The sequence below is a fragment of the Acanthochromis polyacanthus genome, chromosome 21 (genome assembly GCF_021347895.1).
Source record: "Acanthochromis polyacanthus isolate Apoly-LR-REF ecotype Palm Island chromosome 21, KAUST_Apoly_ChrSc, whole genome shotgun sequence".
NCBI classification, from domain to species: Eukaryota; Metazoa; Chordata; class Actinopteri; family Pomacentridae; genus Acanthochromis; species Acanthochromis polyacanthus.
Genome location: NC_067133.1, coordinates 7512888 through 7532023, shown reverse-complemented (window position 1 = coordinate 7532023; position 19136 = coordinate 7512888). Strand labels below are relative to the sequence as shown.

The following is a 19136-nucleotide window of genomic DNA, read 5'->3' as shown; positions in this document are numbered from 1 at the left end:
CCTCAGTCTGCTGTTTCTGTAAAATATTAATGAAAGCCAGACATTAGACACTTGAAACCAAACTGGAAGAGAAAAAGAAGATTTAAACTGGTTTATTATCTTGTCAGATGTGATTTAGTGACACACTCTGATTCTGTTTACAGCTAATCTAAAACCAGTGCAAAACCAGTTTAAAACAGTACTTAACCCAGTCTAAATCAGTACAAAACCAGTCTAAACCAGTACAGAAAAAGGTTTTAAACCAGTACAAAACTGGTCTAAAATCAATACAAAAAAGGTTTAAAACCAGTACAAAACCAGTATGAAGCCAGTCCATAGCCAACATAAAAACCAGTCCAAATGAGTCCAAAACTAGTACGAAACCAGTCTAAGACCAGTTTAAAACTTGTGTAAAATGGTACAAAAGAAAACCTGTTAGGAATCTACAAAAGAACCAAAATGCATGATTATTTGTTGTAAGATGTCTTGTGTTTCAGTTGATTCCAGTTTTAGGAGTCATTGGAAATAAGACTGACACGATGAACCATCTTTACAGATGGAAGGACACTTTTGTTCACAACTGTGCAACCAGTTGAAAACTAACTTTAAAATCAAGTTCAAATCCAAATCTTACTCAGTCCAAAACCAATCTGGAACCCTTCTTACAACCAAGTCCAAAACCATTTTTAAACCCAATTCAGAATCAAGCCCAAATATGTTCAAAAATAGTACAAAAATATTTGGAAACCCAGTTAATTAACCTCATTAACCAAACCCAGCCTAACAACTAAGTTGAAAACCATGGATAAACTATTTCTAAATCAGTTCCAATCCCAGTTTCAACTGCGTATAAAACCAGTATGAACAGCAAAGTCTAAAATTAATCTTGACAATCAAGCCCAAATTCAAGTTTAGAACCAGTCCTAGAGGCCAGTGGGCAAAACAGTGAGGAAGGTTCCTGTCTGGGATCAGCTGTTTTCTCTCACGTTTGGTTTCTGTGTTTTCTTCTGTTGGTCTTGGCTGGATGAACCTGTGATAAAGTATAAAAGACTTGCTAATGAGGGGGATACACGGAAAGAAACAGAGAAATGCTGTAGAGTCACAGCTGACCTTTAAAGGTTTAACTGGCTTTTGTAGCTTCTCACAGAACGTTTGGCCTCCAGCTACAGGACTCAGTGATCCACAACAAACCAAAGGGCAAATTAAAGTAAAACACCAACTAGACCAGCCCTCAGTAGATGGCAGAACCACGCCCAGATATCTGAACGGACATACACACATACATATTACCCAGCCAGCCAGATACCGAAGCGAATGCAGTAACCCCGCTGGCGAGTACGTCAGGCGTGGTTAATAACATCAATTCAAAACCAATCTTAAACAAGTTCAGACCTGGTTTGATATCAGTTTAAACCCCATATCAAATCAGCCTGCAACCAATCTAAAAACCAAGGGGAAAAAAAATGTCCAGAGTAACCAAAATCCAAGTTTGACACTGGCATAAAACCAGTCTATAACCATCCCAAAACCAACTTTAAAACCAAGTCCAAATCCAATTCAGAATCAGTCCAAAGTCAAGTTTAAAATCTGGCCAAGGCCAAAATTAGTCCAAAACCAGTCTATAGTCAATTTTGAAACCAGTTCAAACCAGTATCAACACAAACTAAAATCAAGTTAAAAACCAAAGAACAGAATCAGTCAAAACCAGTCTAAAACCAGCTTAAAACCAGTCTAAAGCAGTCTAAAGCCAGTCTAAAACCAGTCCAAATGTCCATCCTGAGCAGGAGGACCAGTTCCAGCCAATAGAACCAGTTCCAGACAGTAACATCCATTTCCACGGACACTGTGGGGGGTTTGAAGCAGTGAATGTATGTGAGTGAAACAGTGAAGAAGGTTTCTGTCTGGATCACGTTTGGTTCTGTGTTTTCTTCTGTCTGGCCGGATGAACTGTGACAAAAAAAAAAAGCTGCTAATGAGGCCGATTACAGGAAAGAAAACAGAGAAATGCTGCAGAGTCACTGTTGACCTTTAAAGGTTTAACTGGCTTTTGTTTCCCAGCTTCTTGCTGAGCATTTTGGCCTCCAGCTACAGGACTCAGTGATCCAAAACACCTGAAGAACAAGTGACAACCTGACGGGCTGTATTGTGCTGAGAGCGTCATATTCACAGTCTGCAGGGCAGGGCTGCTGTCCTGCTCAAACCTGTTCTAAATAACGCGATTTAAAGGTTAAAATAAATTAAAGCTCAGCAGCATCAAGCCCAGACACACCTGAGACAGAAAACACCTGCAGGGCTGCGAGTCTCAGCTACTGGAGGATGAAGGTAGGAAGAGCAAGAGCCTGAAGAACCTGCGTTGGTGGTCGAATAAGACTCTAAAGCAGCAATTTGTGTTTAAATCTGCAGCAGGACGGTGGAGCAGCGATGAAAAGTCAACCATAGGGCAGCAGAGATGTCCCCGTGGCAGCTTCTTCGAGGGAGCAGAGCGAGCCAGGCGGCTCTGGGTTACCGAGTCCAGCATGGAGCTGCAGCCTCGGTGCATTACAGCATCGCTGCTGCTGCTGCTGCAGCTCCGGACCGCAGCCGCAGCTTCTGTTTGTCCAGTGAGAAACAAACGATGCAGCAGCTGAACGGGAGGCTGGCGTCATACCTGCAGCAGGTAGGACGAAGAGGAAACAAAGCAAAGAAAATGCGCTCAGTATTGATTCTAGAGCAAAAAAAAACACAACATTTCTTGATGGAGGTTTGAATTAACTGAGTGCAGGATTGTTTCAAATAAGAGCAAAGAAACACAAAAAATGTTGGATTTCACATGTGTGTCCGTTTTGCATTGACAGAGAGATCTGTTTTTTTCTGAATTATTATTACAAATATTTATTAAGGATGATTTATTATAGTTTTAAGACCATTACAACAAAAAAAGAGCAGATTTTTCTGATACACAATCCATCTGCGCATGAGGTAGTAACACAGCAACCTTCCTACGATGGATCCAGCAGCAGCGCACAAGCAAAGAAAATTTAATAGAAAATAAAGATAAAAAACGCAACATTTCTCAATGGAGTTTTGAATAGACATGAGCACAGTATCTGTTCTATGATTCTGAAATTAAACTGTCCTTCAAAGAGCAATAGAACACAAAATATGTTGGACAGATTTTTGTTTTGTCAGAAAACCCAGTTTGTTTTCTGATTCATTGATGATGGAGAGATTTATTAGGGATGATTTATTGTGGTTTGAGACCAAGAGAACACTAAAACATCCAACTTTTCAGTGGAGTTCTGCACAAATTGAAACACTCACAATCTGCGCATGAAGTGGAAAACCTTAAATCTTCCAAACTGAGAACAAATTGTCAAAATACAACATTTCTCGATGGAGCTTGATTTTTAAATTGAACTGAAAATCATACATGACCATTAATTATCCTTTAAAGACCAACAGAGCATAAAACATGTTGAATTTCTGAACAGAGTTTTGAATTGACTACAGGGCTTGTTTCTGACTAAAACTGAAGATTAATTAAAGATGATTATTTTATGATAAAACTTTAAAGTCACAGATTTCTTGTAGGAGTTTTAAATGGACTTGGTGTTTGTTTTGTTTTTTGCAGTTGTTTTATTTTTTTTACATTTGAGAAAAACATCTAAAAATGGTTTCACTTGTCTAACTGAAGGATCCAATAGCTGCACAGAAAAACACAATTATCATGAAATTCATCTGACAAGCAATTCTTGCTTTCAGGGTCAGAGAACATAAAAATACCTGATCTGTGAGTTTCAGGAACTTTACATGTTCAGATCAGCGTCAGGGAGGTGTCTCATAATTCACCTCCAGTTCAAAACCAGCTCAAAACCAAAATGTGACACTTCAAACTTAAATTAAACAGCTCAAAACCAGTTCAAATTATATGAAGCCATTCCAAAACCATTATAAAATCAGTTCAAAACGAATGCAAAATTGGTCCAAAACCATTATAAAACCAGTTCAAACCAGTATCAAAATGACCACTTCAAACTTACAGTATATGAAACCAGTACAAACCAGTTCAAAACAATATGAAAGTACAAAACATTGCAAAATTGGTCCAAAGCTGATCCAAAAATCCAAAATCAGTACAGAACCAGTATCAAACCAGTGTAAAACCAGTCCAAAACCAGACCAAAACCACTGTAAACCAGTACAGATCCCAACAATCTAAAACACCAGTCTAAAGACGATTAGAAAACCAGTATGGCACCAGCCTAAAAGTTAAAAATGAAACCAGTCAGAAACCAATCAGTAACCACAAAGCTGATTCAAACCAATCAACAAGTCCAAAACCAGTGTAAAACCAATATAAACACCAATACTAAACCAGTGTAAAACCAGATTAAAATTTAAAACTCACCCTGAGTTCTGTACTGACTAACAGTGTTTAACTGGTTAAAACTTGTTGGTTAAAGAACCAGAGGACATTAAAACAGCTGATCAGTGAGTTCTGTACTGAGGACTGTCTCCCTTTGGTGGATACAGGTGCAGCGTCTGGAAGCAGCCAATCAGAGGCTGGAGCTTCAGATCCAGGAAGAGCTGAACAGGAAGTGTCCTGGAGAGCTGAGGCAGCTGGACAGACACCTGAGGAGGGCGTCTCAGCTGCAGAACCAGGTGAGGTGGAATCAGAGCCAATCAGAGGCTGAGCCTGCAGCCGCCATGTTGGATTTTCCTCCAGGTGATCTGGTGGTTTTGTAGAACACAAAGAAGAAGCTCTCTGTAACTAACAGCAATTAATGAAAAAAGTGTATAATGCTAGCCTAGCCGCGCTAGACAACCCACGGCAACAAATTTAATTCTCTGCCAGGGTGGGTCTAGTTACCCTCCATAAGGCTCGAGGCTGGATTCTCCTAAAACTGGCCGGACCAATCACCATGAAGTGTAGAGTCAGAAGGCGGGCATAACTAAGTGACAACAGAGGCGCAACGATTCTGACAGAAACAACCGGCGCACAATAAAGAGTTATCTTTCGACTCGGCTTTGGCCACAGCCCTTAAAAACTTAAAGCTAAAATTCAACTTGAAAGATAAACAAAGGATGGCACTGAAGTGTTTCATTGAGAAGAAAGACGTATTTGGACTTATGCCAACGGGATATCCCAGAGGAAAAGAGAGATCTCAAAAATGTTTCATTTACTTCTCCTAGACAACTTTGAGATCTGTGTGACACCAAACTGAGACTAAGGCTTATTTCTCCTGTGTCATTTTTTTCTCCTGAGCAATAAGATGCACTAAATCTCAGTTTAGTCTCCTTTAAAGTTTCAGAAGAGATCTCAACAAGCTCTTGTATAATTCTCAGAGTTTCTCAACTTTTGTGTCTCTTTGTGATCTCAGGCTGAGAAATCAGAGAGCTCTCTCTAAGAACTCAATCTATTCTCATCCCAGCTTCAGTTCATGCATCTCATACTAAGCTCAGAGAGAACAAATGAAGAGATCTCCACAAGCGCTCATTGAATTCTCAGACTCAGATCAATGTTTTGGTTGTTTTTAATCATCTAGCATGTTGACTTTATTGTAATCCACATGATATTTTTTTTAATTAATTAATAAAGATTCAGATTACTTTATTCATCCCAAACTGGAAATTCATTTGTCTGTCAGCTCATCTGCTATTTGCTATAGAATTATAAAGCCTGATCACTGTGGGTACAAAGATCTTCTATATCTCTCCGTCCTGCAGTCCAGAGAGAGGCTCATCACGATATTATGAGTGGATGATCCGTGGTGTTTAGAATGATAAATCCAGTCAAGTGGGAGGAGAGGGTGACATGATTGAAGTCACCATATATTATTATAAGTGCCTCAAGATGTTTAGGCTGTATCCTGGCAACTTCTTATTTGTTGCAGCATTTGTAAGGTGTGTGTGTGCAGATTAATATATGCATAGGGTGGCATAGCTCAGTGGGTAGAGTGGCTGTCTCACACCCAGAAGGTTGTGGTTTGATTCCAAGTCTGTCGTGCTCATGTGGAGGTGTGAGTGAGTCTCACATATTGCTCCGTAGGAGCTCCACTATGTTCATTTTCTTTTCCAGAGGAGAAATAAAGGAGCCATTAAAAACACTGTATTGAGATTAGCAAGGTATCTCCCACAAGTCTCAAGTATGACTCCCTCTAATTATCCTGTCTCACCTATTTCTCCTAGTGAATTTTAGGAGAAACGTATGAGAAACCTTTAGACAAAATAGAAACTAAAATGAGGCTGACATGAGAATCTCAAATTTGTCTCCTGAGCTGTAGAAGAGCAAGCTTTGAGCAGTAAAATTTTCCTCTGGAATGGCAAATCCTTAATATGCCAGTTGGCTCCGCTGGTTGGGAAGCTAATGGGACTTAGCCACAATCCGGCGCTCTAGGAACTACGTCAGCCTATTCGTTGCGCTGATTGGTTGTATACCTACCCAATTGCTGCAGAGTGATTTGAAAGAAAACCTTTTAGCCCGCCTCCCTCTCTGTCGAGCATGCCTAGACCCTTGTGTCTTCAGAACATGGGTCTAGCGCGGCTAGGCTAGTATAATACTGTATTCAAATGTAAACATCCTCTTGCTCCTTATTTCATATAGTCCATCATTCAGCCCTTCCTTCCTTGTTTCCTTCCTTCATTTCATCTTTGTTTCTCTTCTTTGTTTTCATCTTTCCTTCTTTCTGTCTTTTTGCCATGTTACCTTTTAATTTATTTTCGTGACAGTATGAATATCCCACTTTATATACAGGTGTACTTCTACAGTTCTACAATATCATTTAGCAGATGCTTTTATCCAAAGAGTAGATACAACACCAACACCAGCAAGGATCTAGTCAGGTGAAAACAACCTGGATAAGAGCCATAAAACAAGTTCATGAGTGATAATAGGACTGTGGTGCCTTGAGGCATTGTAGACGTAATAGGAATTTATTTTAATTTATTAATTGTTGTTGCTTTCTGTCAAGTGCAAATGTGTTCACTTCAGCTGGGTTGTTAGTCTTTTCATAATACTTCCAGGTGTATCTCCAGGTGAAACCGCTCTAAAACCTCGTCCAGGTAACTCTCTCTCTCTGATTTCCAGATCGGTGATTGTCTCTCAGCCCAGGCTCAGGTGAAGCTTCAGCTGCTCGGAGCTCAGCTCGACGCCTTCAACCTCAATGTCAGGTAGATCCACACACTAACATCTGAGCATCACAGACACACACAGGTACGTGTATCCCATGATCCTCTGCTGTGTGACAAGGTGTGAGAATGAGCGTGAGCGGCGTGACAAGGTGGAGGCGGAGCTTAACGACCTGAAGGAACTGGAGGCAGAGCTAAAAGTTCACAAGCTGCCGGAGTTGCAGAGTTTGCTGGACAACCAAATGCAGAATCTGGTACAGCTGCAGACACAACACCAGCAGGTAAAACACCAACAAGTAAATACCAGCAGGTAAATTACTAGCAGATAGAGCAAGAACAAGTAAAACACCAACAGGCAGAAGATTAAGATGTAAAACATTTCAAGTAAAACACCGACAGGTAAAACACCAACAAATAAATACCAGCAGGTAAATTACTAGCAGATAGTGCAACAATAAGTAAAACACCAACAGGCAGAAGATTAAGATGTAAAACATGTCAAGTAAAACACCAACAGGTAAAAATGACAATAGGTAAAACCCAATGAATAAAGCATTCAAAAGGTAAACCATCAACACTCATCTGGATCTGGCATGAACAAACCATGTCGTGTTCCTGTCTACCTGTCCAGAATGTGCAAGTGCTTGTAGCTCAGGGTCTGGGGGTGTTAGCTGTGGAGATGCAGACTGCTGAGTCATCAGATCTGCTCCAACAGCTGGAACACCTGAGAACAAGGAGTGTGATGGCTGCTCGACAGAAACCCCAATGAGTCCTGGTTCAAGACTCAGGTAGACCCAACTCCAAGTGAACAGGGAAACATTGGTGGGAGTGGATTGGATTTGAGTGGATTTCAATCCAATAAACAACCTTTCACCAGGTGTGTTGTGTTCAGGTGCCCACAATGAGTTCTCCAGAGGTGACCTTTGACTCTGCCATGGGTTCAGATTTGGACCAGGTCGAGGTGAAGGAGCTGAGGAGGACAGCAACCACTCTGACAGAAGAACTGATCCGACTGCAGACTCTGGTGAGGTTAACCACTGTTCCTGATCTCTGAATGTTTACCTGCTGTGATGTTCCAAGATATAAGATCTGTCCCAGGAAAAGTCCATGGTCTGACCCAAGGTCCAACACAGGACTCAAACAATTCCATGTCAAAACTAATGAGTCCCAAAATCTAAATCCTAAGACTAGTTCCAGGTCTCCCAAGTCAAGACCAAAAAGTCTTCAGATATAAGCATAAACCAACAAGTTTCAAGAAATTACCAAAAACTGCAAAAACTACACTCAGTCACAGGTAAAGTCCTTGTCCGGATCAGCAAGTCAAGAGTCAGAACCAAGTCTTAACCTCTAACTAAAAACTAACAAGTCAAGACCAACATGCCCCAGGCCAAGTCTCAGTTCAGACTAATAAGATCTATAACAAAAATACAAACCAACCAGTCCAATGCTAGACGAGGAAGTTTTAAAATCAAGACCAAGTCCAGATTGCTCAATCCTAATATCTAAATATAAATCAGTGAGCCCCAGGTCAAGTCCAAGTCCCAGACCAGCAGGTCCCCACGTCAAGACCAAGTGTTAAGATCAAAGTGTAAGCAGACTACCAGATCCCATGTGAATTATAAAAACACCAAAAACTACAGTCAGCCCCAGGACCAAGTCCATGCCAATAAATCCCGATTCAAGACCAGCAAGTCCCAAATCAAAATAATGAAGTCCTAAGTTATATATATATATATATATATATATATGGTGTGTGTGTGTGTGTGGTGTGTGGTGTGGTGTGTGTGTGTGTGTGTGTGGTGTGTGTATATATATTATATATATATATATATAGCAAGAAGTCTCAAGACAAGACAAACTCCAGAGTCAAGACTGATAAGTCTCAAGACAAGCCTCAAGTCAAGACTAACAATTCTCAAGATCTTAGCCAAGAATTACAAGACAAAGCCAAGACGAATAATTCTCAGATTTAAGCAGAAACTAAAAGGGCCCAAGACAAGGCCAAAAAGGCAATGTCTTGACTCAACACCCAAATCTCGATCAGGTAAGTCATATGCCAGTTCCAACGTTATCAAAAAATTCCTGTAAGTTCGCAAGAAGAAATACAAGTCATGACTAAAAACTTCCAAGATCTAAGCTCAGACTACTAAGTCCAATTCAAGACTAATACATCTAGATCTAAATCTGAATCAACAAGTTCCATGTCATGACTAAAACTAGAAAACAAGCAAACCAAAGTCAAGACCAAGAAGCCCAAGATTGTAACTATGAAGCAACAATCTCAAAACCAGTTCAGACCAACAAATCCTAAGACAAATCCAAGTCAAAACTTACAAATCCCAAGATCTAAATCAAGACTAATAGTGACTGAAGTACAAGCCATCATTCTCATATCAAGGTCAAGTCAAAACTAACAGGACCAAAGACCTAAAACAAAGCCAGCCAAGCTCAAGTCAAAACCCAAAAGTTCCAAGACCAAGTCAATGATTTATTTTTACATTTTAAAATTTGAAAAAAAAAATCAGAACATTCAGAAGTATCATTTGTCTTGTTGTCGGTGCAGATCTCAGTTTTGGAGGTCTCTGGTCAGGGGCAGACTGAGTCATTTGTCCTCCAGCTGGAAGCCCTGCAGCAGAAAGCGACGGCCTTTGCAGAGACCTGGACTCGGTGCTCCAAGCTGCAGCTCAGCAGACAGCAGACTATGATGCCCTGCTGGACATCAAGAGCCGGCTGGAAGCCGAGATCCAGGACTACAAGAGGCTCCTGGATGAAATGAACACCAGAGGTACATGATAATGGAAATCCAATAGAGAGACCCAGCACTTTTCAATGACAAACTACATCACAGTAGTCAGGAGTTTCACATCATTTGCCTTTTTACTACAACTCTAACATGCTTTACCTCACAATAATTCTTCTGCTGTGTGTAAAATATATATTTTTGCCAAGCATTTGGTAGTTTTTAACCAACATAAGCATTCTTCAGTGAATAATCAACTGATAAAACTAAATTTATCAACATTTCCAGAATGTGTTCAAGCTAAATATTAAGAAATTTCAAGCCCATTGTACATGTCTTTGTTTATAATCTCAACATTGTTCTTTTTTTGTATTTTTAATATCCCAACAGGGTTTCAAGTGTCCACTTAAACTCCCAGCCTGTGACCACATCTCCCTGCATTACAACCAGTCCTTCTACATTCAGGAGAAATGTCACAGTGGACAAAACAGTCAGAGTTCTAAAGGGAAATCTCAGGACCCCAGAGGTTCAGACAGGCTCTAAAGTTGTATCCGCACTGTTGAATTGACACCACAATCAGAAAAAGTAGCCACAGTCCAGGTAATGAGGGACCAAAGCAAACATCTAAAGAACTCACCAGTAAGATCCATTAACACTGCTAATGTGACACACTCCTTCTCCCAGAGTGTAGGAGCTCTTCCAGAACGTACTGGGACAGAATCCTTGATAGTTAAAACCACAGTTGAGAAAGAGAGCAACCCAATGGGATCTAAAGTCCATGCTAAAGATTGTGATCTGCCAAACACTTTGATTGTCAAGGCTCAAATTAGCCAAGGCTTAGGCAAAGAAGTTTCTGTCAAGACTTCTCAAACAGAGACAGTCACCACTCTGGTTCATGACAGTAGTGCTGCCATCCAAACCAAAATAGAGATTAGTTCAGGAATGACTAAAACAGAGACAAAGAATGAAATAGACATGATCCAAATCAGTCCTTGTGTCAAGCCTGAAGTAAAGCCAGAACCTGATTTTGAAATATCTGATCCTGGCAAATCTACGGCTGCAGAGGAGACAGAAACTGTGACTTTAGCTCAGATGGCATCTAATGAAGACCCTGTCCATGCAAAGAACAAAACACCTGTACAGATAAGTACTTATGAGTTGGAAACTACATCAGAAGCTGCCCAGACATCCAGCGAGGAGTCTGGATCTCACATTCATAGGCCAGCATCAGTTCAGGATAAGGTCTTTGATGAGGTAACTCTAATGGAGGACAAAGGTCAAGTAAAACAAGGAGAGAAGGAAGAGAAAGTAGCAGAAGTAGAAGGTGTCCCAGGATTGGGTCAGAGTTTTGTATTGTCCAAGAAATTTGAGATTGAAGTGGAGGAAGTGGAGATAATCAGTGACACCACTGAGGTAAAGGTGCAACCTATCGAGTTGGGTAATGAGTTGGTTGGCTTAGCAGGTAAAGAGGCCTCAATGTCCACAAATCTAACAGATTCTGAGGTTGCTTTGAGTTCCTCTGGCTCTGAAGAGGTTCTGAGTCCAAAAGAAGCTGATGTATTGACCAACCCAAGTCCAGAATATGTCTGAGTCAAGTTGAGAACAGTCAAATAGAGACGATCAAAATCAGTCCTTATGCTGAGCCTGAGATAAAGCCAGAACCACATTTTGAAATATCTGATCCTGGCAAACCTACAACTACAGAGGAGACAGAAACTGTGATTTTACCTCAGATGGATCCTAATGGAGACTCTGTCCATGCTAAGATGTCCCAGACATTCACTGAGGAGTCTGGATCTCATACTCATGAGCCAGCGTCAGTTCAGGTTGAAGTGTTTCATGAGGTAACCCTGATAGATGACAAGGATGTAGAAATGCAAGGACAAAACCAAGTGGAAGTAGTAGAGACAGAAGGTGTCCCATGGCTGGGTCAGAATTTGGCATTGTCCAAGAAAATCGAGATAGAAGTGGAGGTAATCAATGATGCTGTTGAGGTAAAGGTGGACTCTACAGAGCTGGGCAATGAGTTGGTTGGTTTGGCAGGTAAAGAAGCCTCAATGTCCACAAGTCTAACAGATTCTGGAGTTGCTTTTAGTTCCTCCAGTCCTGAGGAGGTTCTAAATCCAAGAGAAGCTGATGTATTGACCAGCCCAAGTCCAGAAATATGTTTGAGTCCAGATGAGACAGATGTGGTAATGAGCATAACTGATGATCAACTGTTTTTCCCAGTTGACCTGGATGACCATGTTGGGATTCCTGATTTGCTTCTGAATCCGAATGACCCAGAAATGTTTGCCAGCCCAGATGACTGTGACACATGTTTGAGTCCAGTCGAGACTGAGACTTGTCTGAATCTAAATGATGAAGAAGAAGATGAGGACGCGTGTCTTGGTCTAACTGAGGCAAATGTACATGTCAGACCTGTTGAGAAGTACATTCTGTCAACAAAAGAAGAAGGCCAGTCATTATCATTTGATGGAGATCAAGAAGGGGACAGAAATACCAAAGTCATTAAGTCAGGCAGAGAGGGTTTGGTTATTAGACCATTTGAATGTAACAAAGAAAAAGAAGTCACTTCGAGTGGAACAAACATTGGTTCTAGCACTCAAAGGAGCAGGAGTCCGAGAGGCGTGGAGTTTGTAGATCCAGGTGTTCAGAGCATCATAGCAGAGAAAGAGGAACAGCTTGGTTTCGGAGGTCTGTATCAAAAAAGTGTAAGAGATGTAGAAAGTGGTGTCGCAAGTGAAGATAAGAAAGAGAGTATGGAAGGTGATGAGATGGCACAGAGAAAACATGATAGGCAAGTTGTGAATAAGCCAGGTAATAGTGACAGCTTTGGAAGCTCAAATGAACATGCCACCTTAAGTAGTGTGGCTAGTAAGTCAAAGGCAATGATTGTTAGCAGCAATGATAACGTACAAGCTGTTACAACAGGAGGAAGATTTGTACGTGGTAGTGGGGAATGGATAGTTAATGGTGGAAGTTTGGGACGTACAAGTACCAGCAACACAGGGGGTGAAAAAAAACAGTCAGTGTCCATGGTCCCTGAAACAAGCCAACCAGATACAGGAAGGTTTGGCAGTAGAGGAAGTGGGGAGTGGATGGTTTATGGTGGCAGTCTTAGACGTAAGAGTAGCCTGGATGGTAGATCCAGTAAGCAGAATGAAGAAATATTATCAGTGGACTCAAAGCTTGCAACAAGTGCATCAGAAACAGGGAGATTTGGCAAGAGGGGAAGTGGGGAGTGGATAGTTTATGCAGGTAGTCTTGGACGAAAGACCAGCCTGGATGGTGACAGTACCTTATCCAGCAAAGGGAACGAAGGAAACCCATCAGTAGACTCAAAGCTTGCAATGAGCCCACCAGAGAGAGGAAGGTTTGGTAGCAGAGGAAGTGGAGAGTGGATGGCTTATGGAGGACATAAAAGCAGCCTGGCAGGCAGTAATAGCTTACCCAACACAGAGGCCAAAGAATACCAATCAACAGCTATGAACCTGTCAACAAGCACATCAAAAACAGGGAGGTTTAGCAGCACAGGGAGCGGAGAGTGGAGAGTTTATGGTGGACGTATAAGTAGGCGGGCTAGCAGCGATGGTCCACCCAGTGCAGAGAGGGAAGGAAGCCCATCAGTGGCCATGCAACGAGCATTCAGCCCACCAGGAGGAGGGAGGTTCGGCAGTGAAGGGAGTGGGGAATGGAGGGTTTATGGTGGGAGTACTGGACGTGTGAGCACTGCTAGAGGCAACAACGGTGTGATCAGTCCACCAAGCAGCTACACAACAAGTGGATCAAGACGTAGCAGTGCTGGTAGTGGCAGCAAGCTGAGCTCCAGCTGTGTTGTTAAGCGCAGCAGCAGTGTGGGAAGTGGTGGTAGGTTAAGCAGCTCAAGTAGTGGCAGCATGCTCAGCACTTCAACCACGAGCTACAGGATTAGTGGCTCTGGGAGATACACTAGCACTGGCAGTGGCGAATGGAAGCCGGTTTACAGCTCAGTTAGTGGACGGAAGAGCAGTGCGGGAAGCACAGGGTGGCCGACCACCAGCCAAAGAGCCCCAAGTCCTGGTGGGAGGATGGGGTCCAGTGGGGGCAGCGGTGGGTGGCTGAACAGTTCAGCAGCTGGTGGGAATCGAATTAGCGGCACTGGGAGTGGGTCTAAACTCAGCAGTCAGAGTCCAGGGAGCAATGATAGAATCAGCAGCATAGGTGGAGGAAGAATCAGCAGCTCCTCAGGGTCAGGGAGGACAAATAGCACGGGGGGCCGAGTCATCAGCAGCAGCGAACGGCCAATCAGGAGCACTGGCAGTGGAGCCGGAGGCCACAAGGAGAGAATCAGCGTTTGTAAGATGGCTGCGCTGACGATATCAGCAGCTGTAAGGAAGAAGAGTAAGGAGAAACAAAAAGATGAACAGAGATCACAACAGCAACCCCAACAGGCTGCAGGTAAGAGCTTTAAATTCACAACTACTACAACAAAAACATGAGAACAAAACATCCGAGGACACATACAGACCAAATGTTTTTTCAGGACTGATATTAATACCCATGATTAGTGAAGATACCAATAACTGACATTTAGAACCTGAGTATTACCACGCAAAAGTATCAATAACCACAATTTTAACTCACAAAATGTCAATAATCTGGATATTAATGCACAAAAGTGTCAAAAACCTGGACATAAACACACAAAAGTATCAATAATCTGAGTGTTACAACTGACAGTGACCTCTAGTCGTGAAACAATCAACAAACTGTAAAACATGAATACAGATTTGCAATGAAACAACTCATTCAGACAAACTGAAACTTGAAGTGATGACAGTATAAAAAATAAAGAATCATGTTTTTTCTTGTTTGCAGTTTCCTCTCCTCTCCTCCAGCGATGGCTGACCTCAGCTGACCCCTAGGGCCTCCATGACGTCATGGTTCTCCAACTGGCTAACGGGGCGGCGTTAAATTGACCACATTCGCAATATAATCTGTCTGAAGACAAACCTGCTCTAATGAACACAGAACATGTATCAGTTTTACTAATACAAAGACATATCTGAAAAACAACTACAGTTATCAGGTAAATGTAGTGCAGGAAAATGTCCCCATGAAAGTTAACAGAAATCAGCTAGATTGTAGAAAGTGTACTTTCCACTACTGACAAACACAGTAAAAAAAAAAAAACAACAAACAAAAAAACATTCTGAATGTGTTTCTGATATTCACTTGTTATTGCAAAGAATCTGGAATCATTTTAGCATCATAATCAGCAATTGGATTGTATTTAACCCACAGTTTTACCTGGTGTATTTTTCTGAGCTGTTTTGCATCTTAACTGGTGTGTTTCTGGTTTACAGAGATGTTTTGGTGTCACCACCTTCAGCATTCAACCCTGAATATGTTTCATTTTGATTTAAAAACCTGAAACTGAATTTTGTTGGATGACTTTCCATTTTACAGAGTATGCAGGTGTTGCTTATAATCTATCACTGTGCTGGTGGACTCTGATCTATTCTGTACATCTAAATCTGAAAATAAAGCTGATATATAACCTGTGTCCATGTTGACTCATGTTAAATTGAAATACATAATTAATGCATATGTATGTGAATACGAATAATCTGATATTAACTCACTACAGTGTCAGTAACCTGAATATTAAAGAACTAATCTATCAACAACATGGACATGAAAGCATTGAACTATCAGTAACCTGAATATTAAAGCTGCAAGTTTGAATCGCAGCGTCTCCCAAAACACTGTTGGTTCCACCCTCCCTCTGATTTCGCCCCTTTATTTGTGCACGCGCGCAGTACATGAGAGAAGTGCCCGGAGTGCTGCAGCATCTTGCCTGTTTTGCTGTTTTCCCCTCTTCTACATTTAGTACATTTAGTAAATAATAAAGGAATTACGTTAGAATGCTGTATTGAGTCTAACTTGTCCTAATACCAAAATAACATGAATCTGCTAGGACGAACGAGTAAAGTTTCAATATGTGATTACACTCGTGTATCCCTCTCGATGACGTTGTTTATCAAACTTAGTGCATTTACGCGTGTATATGTGTTACATTGTTTATTTATTTCTATCTAGAGTTCAGAATTGCATGACTCCTCTGACAAAGAGTATGTCCCAGACGCCCCAACATTTTCCTCCAGAGGTCGGGCATCTAAACGAAGCCGTCAGGCGGGCTATGGAGGCCGTGGTCGGGGAGCGACGCGAGCACCCCGAGCCAAAAAACGTCCTGCAGTCTCTTGGCCTGAGAAGCCGTGGGACTGGTAACTTTTCTGGAAGTTGCTGATCCCTGATGCTCTCTCCTCCACAAGCAAAACAAATGTGCGTGCGGTTGCGTAGTGCGTAGCTCGCCCACCTCTGCATGGGCTTGCTTGCTGTGCGCGTAACCGTTGATTGACAGCATGACAAAGCTGAAGCTCGAACTTGATTGGTCGGCAGCAACCGGCGCTTTTTGGAATAACATGGGGGTCTATGAGAGGAAGGCGGAGCTCAGGAATAAATTTTCATATCGCGTTATACTAACTTTATATTATAGTATCGAACTAGACTAACACATTTAAGCTTTGTTAAAAAATGATATATAAATTGAAAACAAACGGAAACTCCGGACAGCAGCTTTAAAGCAGTAAATTACCAATAACATGGATATTAATGCATTAAGCCATCAATAACATGGATAGTAAAGGATTAAACTATCAACATCATGGATGTTAAAGTATTAAAGTATCAATATCTTGGATATTAAAGCATTAAACTATCAATTACTTGAATATTAAAGTCTTAAGCTATCAAAAACCTAAATATTAAAGCATTAAACTATCAATAACTTGAATATTAAAGCATAAAACTACCAATAACCTGAATATGAAAGCAATAAACTACCAATAACCTGAATATGAAAGCATTAAACTATCAATAACCTGGATATTAATGCACAAAGGTGTCAAAAACCTGATAAATTAACACACTAAAGTAACAATAACTTGGATATTAATGCACATAATGATACATAATGTAAATATTAAAGCATTAAAGTATCCTAGATCTCAATATTAATGTACAAAAGCATCAATAAAATGGATATTAACACAGAAAATATCTTTTTAACCTATTACATTACAGCAGGTGTTCGTGGAGTTTGCTGACATAAACTAAATGCTGTGCAGCAGATGGTCAGCAGGGGGCAGTAAAAACCACCACGTCTTCATATGAACCTGACTTTCCCCAGATGAAAGAGAAGCTGCTGCCTCACCTGTGCAGGTAAACGAGATCCAGGTGCGTGTTGACTTCCAGTTTGACCAGTGGGGGGCAGCAGAGACCCAGAGCTCAGTCCAATTACCACTTCTTCAGAGATATGACTCTGTATATATGAGAATACTTTACACATGCATATATACAGTAGATAAATACAGATACATTAGATACTGCATGGATACTGTATACTGGAGCCATTTAAAGGTTGTTTATCTCCAAAAATAAAAACAACAGCCATGAAATGTGTTGGAGACTCAGAATAGTTTCATCGGATCAGAATCACTGAATGGATCCAGCAAAGAACACATTTGATAGCCTAGCCGCGCTAGACAACCCACGGCAACGAATTTAATTCTCTGCCAGGGTGGGTCTAGTTACCCTCCATAAGGCTCGAGGCTGGATTCTCCTAAAACTGGCCGGACCAATCACCATGAAGTGTAGAGTCAGAGTCAGTTAGGCGTAACTAAGTGACATCAGAGGCGCAACGATTCTGACAGAAACAACCGGCGCACAATAAACAGTTATCTTTCGACTCGGCTTTGGCCACAGCCCTTAAAGATTTGAAGCTAAAATTCAACTTGAAAGATAAACAAAGGACGGCACTGAAGTGTTTCATTGAGAAGAAAGACGTATTTGGACTTATGCCGACAGGATATGGCAAATTCTTAATATACCAGTTGGCTCCGCTGGTTGGGAAGCTAATGGGACTTAGCCACAATCCGGCGCTCTAGGAACTACGTCAGCCTATTCGTTGCGCTGATTGGTTGTATACCTACCCAATTGCTGCAGAGTGATTTGAAAGACAACCTTTTAGCCCGCCTCCCTCCCTGTCGAGCGTTCCTAGACCCTTGTGTCTTAAGAGCTGGGTCTAGCGCGGCGAGGCTACACATTTGAGTTACTGGACCTTGAAATAGAAAAGTGTGCAGAATGTTCAGTTGATGCTGGTATTATGTACCCAGAAAGTGTTTATGTATGGATGGGTCCATACTTCTACTCAAATACAGTCTTTGGTCAACATTTTGCCAAAGATGTGAAATCTTTGGTGAATTGATTCGCATCTGTTTCTCCTTATTATCAGGTTGTCCCAATCTCAAAAATCTACAGCTGATCCGAAATGCTGCAGCCAGAGTTCTGACGGAAGTTAACAAGAGAGATCATATTTCTTTTCTACTGGTTTCTCATCATTGGCTTCCTGTAAACTCTAGAACTGAATTCAAAATCCTTCTTCTAACATATAAAGCTCTCAACAACCAACCACCATCATATCTTAAAGACCTGATAGTACCATATTATCCTAGCAGAACTCTTCGCTCTCAGACTGCAGGCTTACTTGTTCCTATAATTTCTAAAAGTAGAATGGGAGGCAGAGCCTTCAGTTATCAGCTCCTCTTCTGTGGAACCAGCTCCCAGTTTGGGTTTAGGAGGTGGACACCCTCTCTATTTTTAAGACCAGGCTTAAAACCTTCCTTTTTGACAAATCTTAAAGTTAGGGCTGACTGACTGACCCTGAGGGGGTCAGTTGGAGTTTTCATTTGCTCAACTGACTTCTTCATTGTCCCTTAGTTCTGTCCCTAGTTATGCTGCTATAGGCCTAAGCTGCTGGGGGACCTCTCTTCATGCACTGAGCCTTTATCTATCTACCGTTATATTTAATACATATACCGTTATGGCATTACTAATGTAGCCGCAAGGGGACACAAGCCAGTGTCTTATTGTGCCAGTCCCAAGCCCGGATAAATACAGAGGGTTGTGTCAGGAAGGGCATCCCACGTAAAACTTTGGCCAAATCAAACATGCAAATCAAATGTATGACTTCCATACCGGATCGGTCGACGCCCGGGTTAACAACGACCGCCATCGGTGCTGTCGACCTACAGGGTGCCGGTGGAAAATGGACGACTGTTGGTCGAAGAAGGAGGGGAGGAAGGTGTGTTCATAGGTAAAGAGGACATGAAGGTAGTTGGTGTGAGAGAAGAGGATGCAGCAGACAGGGTTAGATGGAGGCAATTGATTCGCTGTGGCGACTCCTGAAGGGAAAAGCCGAAAGGAA

At 41.6% G+C, this 19136-nt stretch overlaps 2 protein-coding genes across 2 annotated transcripts; both read left to right on the top strand.

Moving 5' to 3' along the window:
• Nucleotides 1-1450: 1450 nt before the first annotated feature.
• On the top strand, nucleotides 1451-7855 carry LOC110966418 (keratin, type I cytoskeletal 17-like). Its single transcript, XM_051941490.1, has 6 exons — nucleotides 1451-2301; nucleotides 2383-2635; nucleotides 4492-4620; nucleotides 7046-7128; nucleotides 7208-7367; nucleotides 7718-7855. Exons 2-6 carry the CDS (start codon nucleotides 2429-2431, stop codon nucleotides 7853-7855), a joined length of 717 nt encoding a protein of 238 aa, XP_051797450.1. The 5' UTR covers nucleotides 1451-2301; nucleotides 2383-2428.
• Nucleotides 7856-10220: 2365 nt separating this feature from the next.
• LOC127531654 (uncharacterized transmembrane protein DDB_G0289901-like) lies at nucleotides 10221-15373 on the top strand. Its single transcript, XM_051941401.1, has 2 exons — nucleotides 10221-14266; nucleotides 14687-15373. The coding sequence occupies exons 1-2, from the start codon at nucleotides 11560-11562 to the stop codon at nucleotides 14731-14733; spliced, it is 2754 nt and encodes a 917-aa protein (XP_051797361.1). The 5' UTR covers nucleotides 10221-11559; the 3' UTR covers nucleotides 14734-15373.
• The last annotated feature ends 3763 nt before the right edge of the window (nucleotides 15374-19136 follow it).

Bases quoted from the DNA above. Each gene is read 5' to 3' on its own strand.
- LOC110966418 (XM_051941490.1), top strand. From the start codon at position 2,429: ATGTCCCCGTGGCAGCTTCTTCGAGGGAGCAGAGCGAGCCAGGCGGCT. The intron at 2,636-4,491 runs GTAGGACGAAGA...TGGTGGATACAG, and splicing joins TGGCGTCATACCTGCAGCAG to GTGCAGCGTCTGGAAGCAGC. The intron at 4,621-7,045 runs GTGAGGTGGAAT...TCTGATTTCCAG, and splicing joins CGTCTCAGCTGCAGAACCAG to ATCGGTGATTGTCTCTCAGC.
- LOC127531654 (XM_051941401.1), top strand. From the start codon at position 11,560: ATGGATCCTAATGGAGACTCTGTCCATGCTAAGATGTCCCAGACATTC. The intron at 14,267-14,686 runs GTAAGAGCTTTA...TCTTGTTTGCAG, and splicing joins GCAACCCCAACAGGCTGCAG to TTTCCTCTCCTCTCCTCCAG.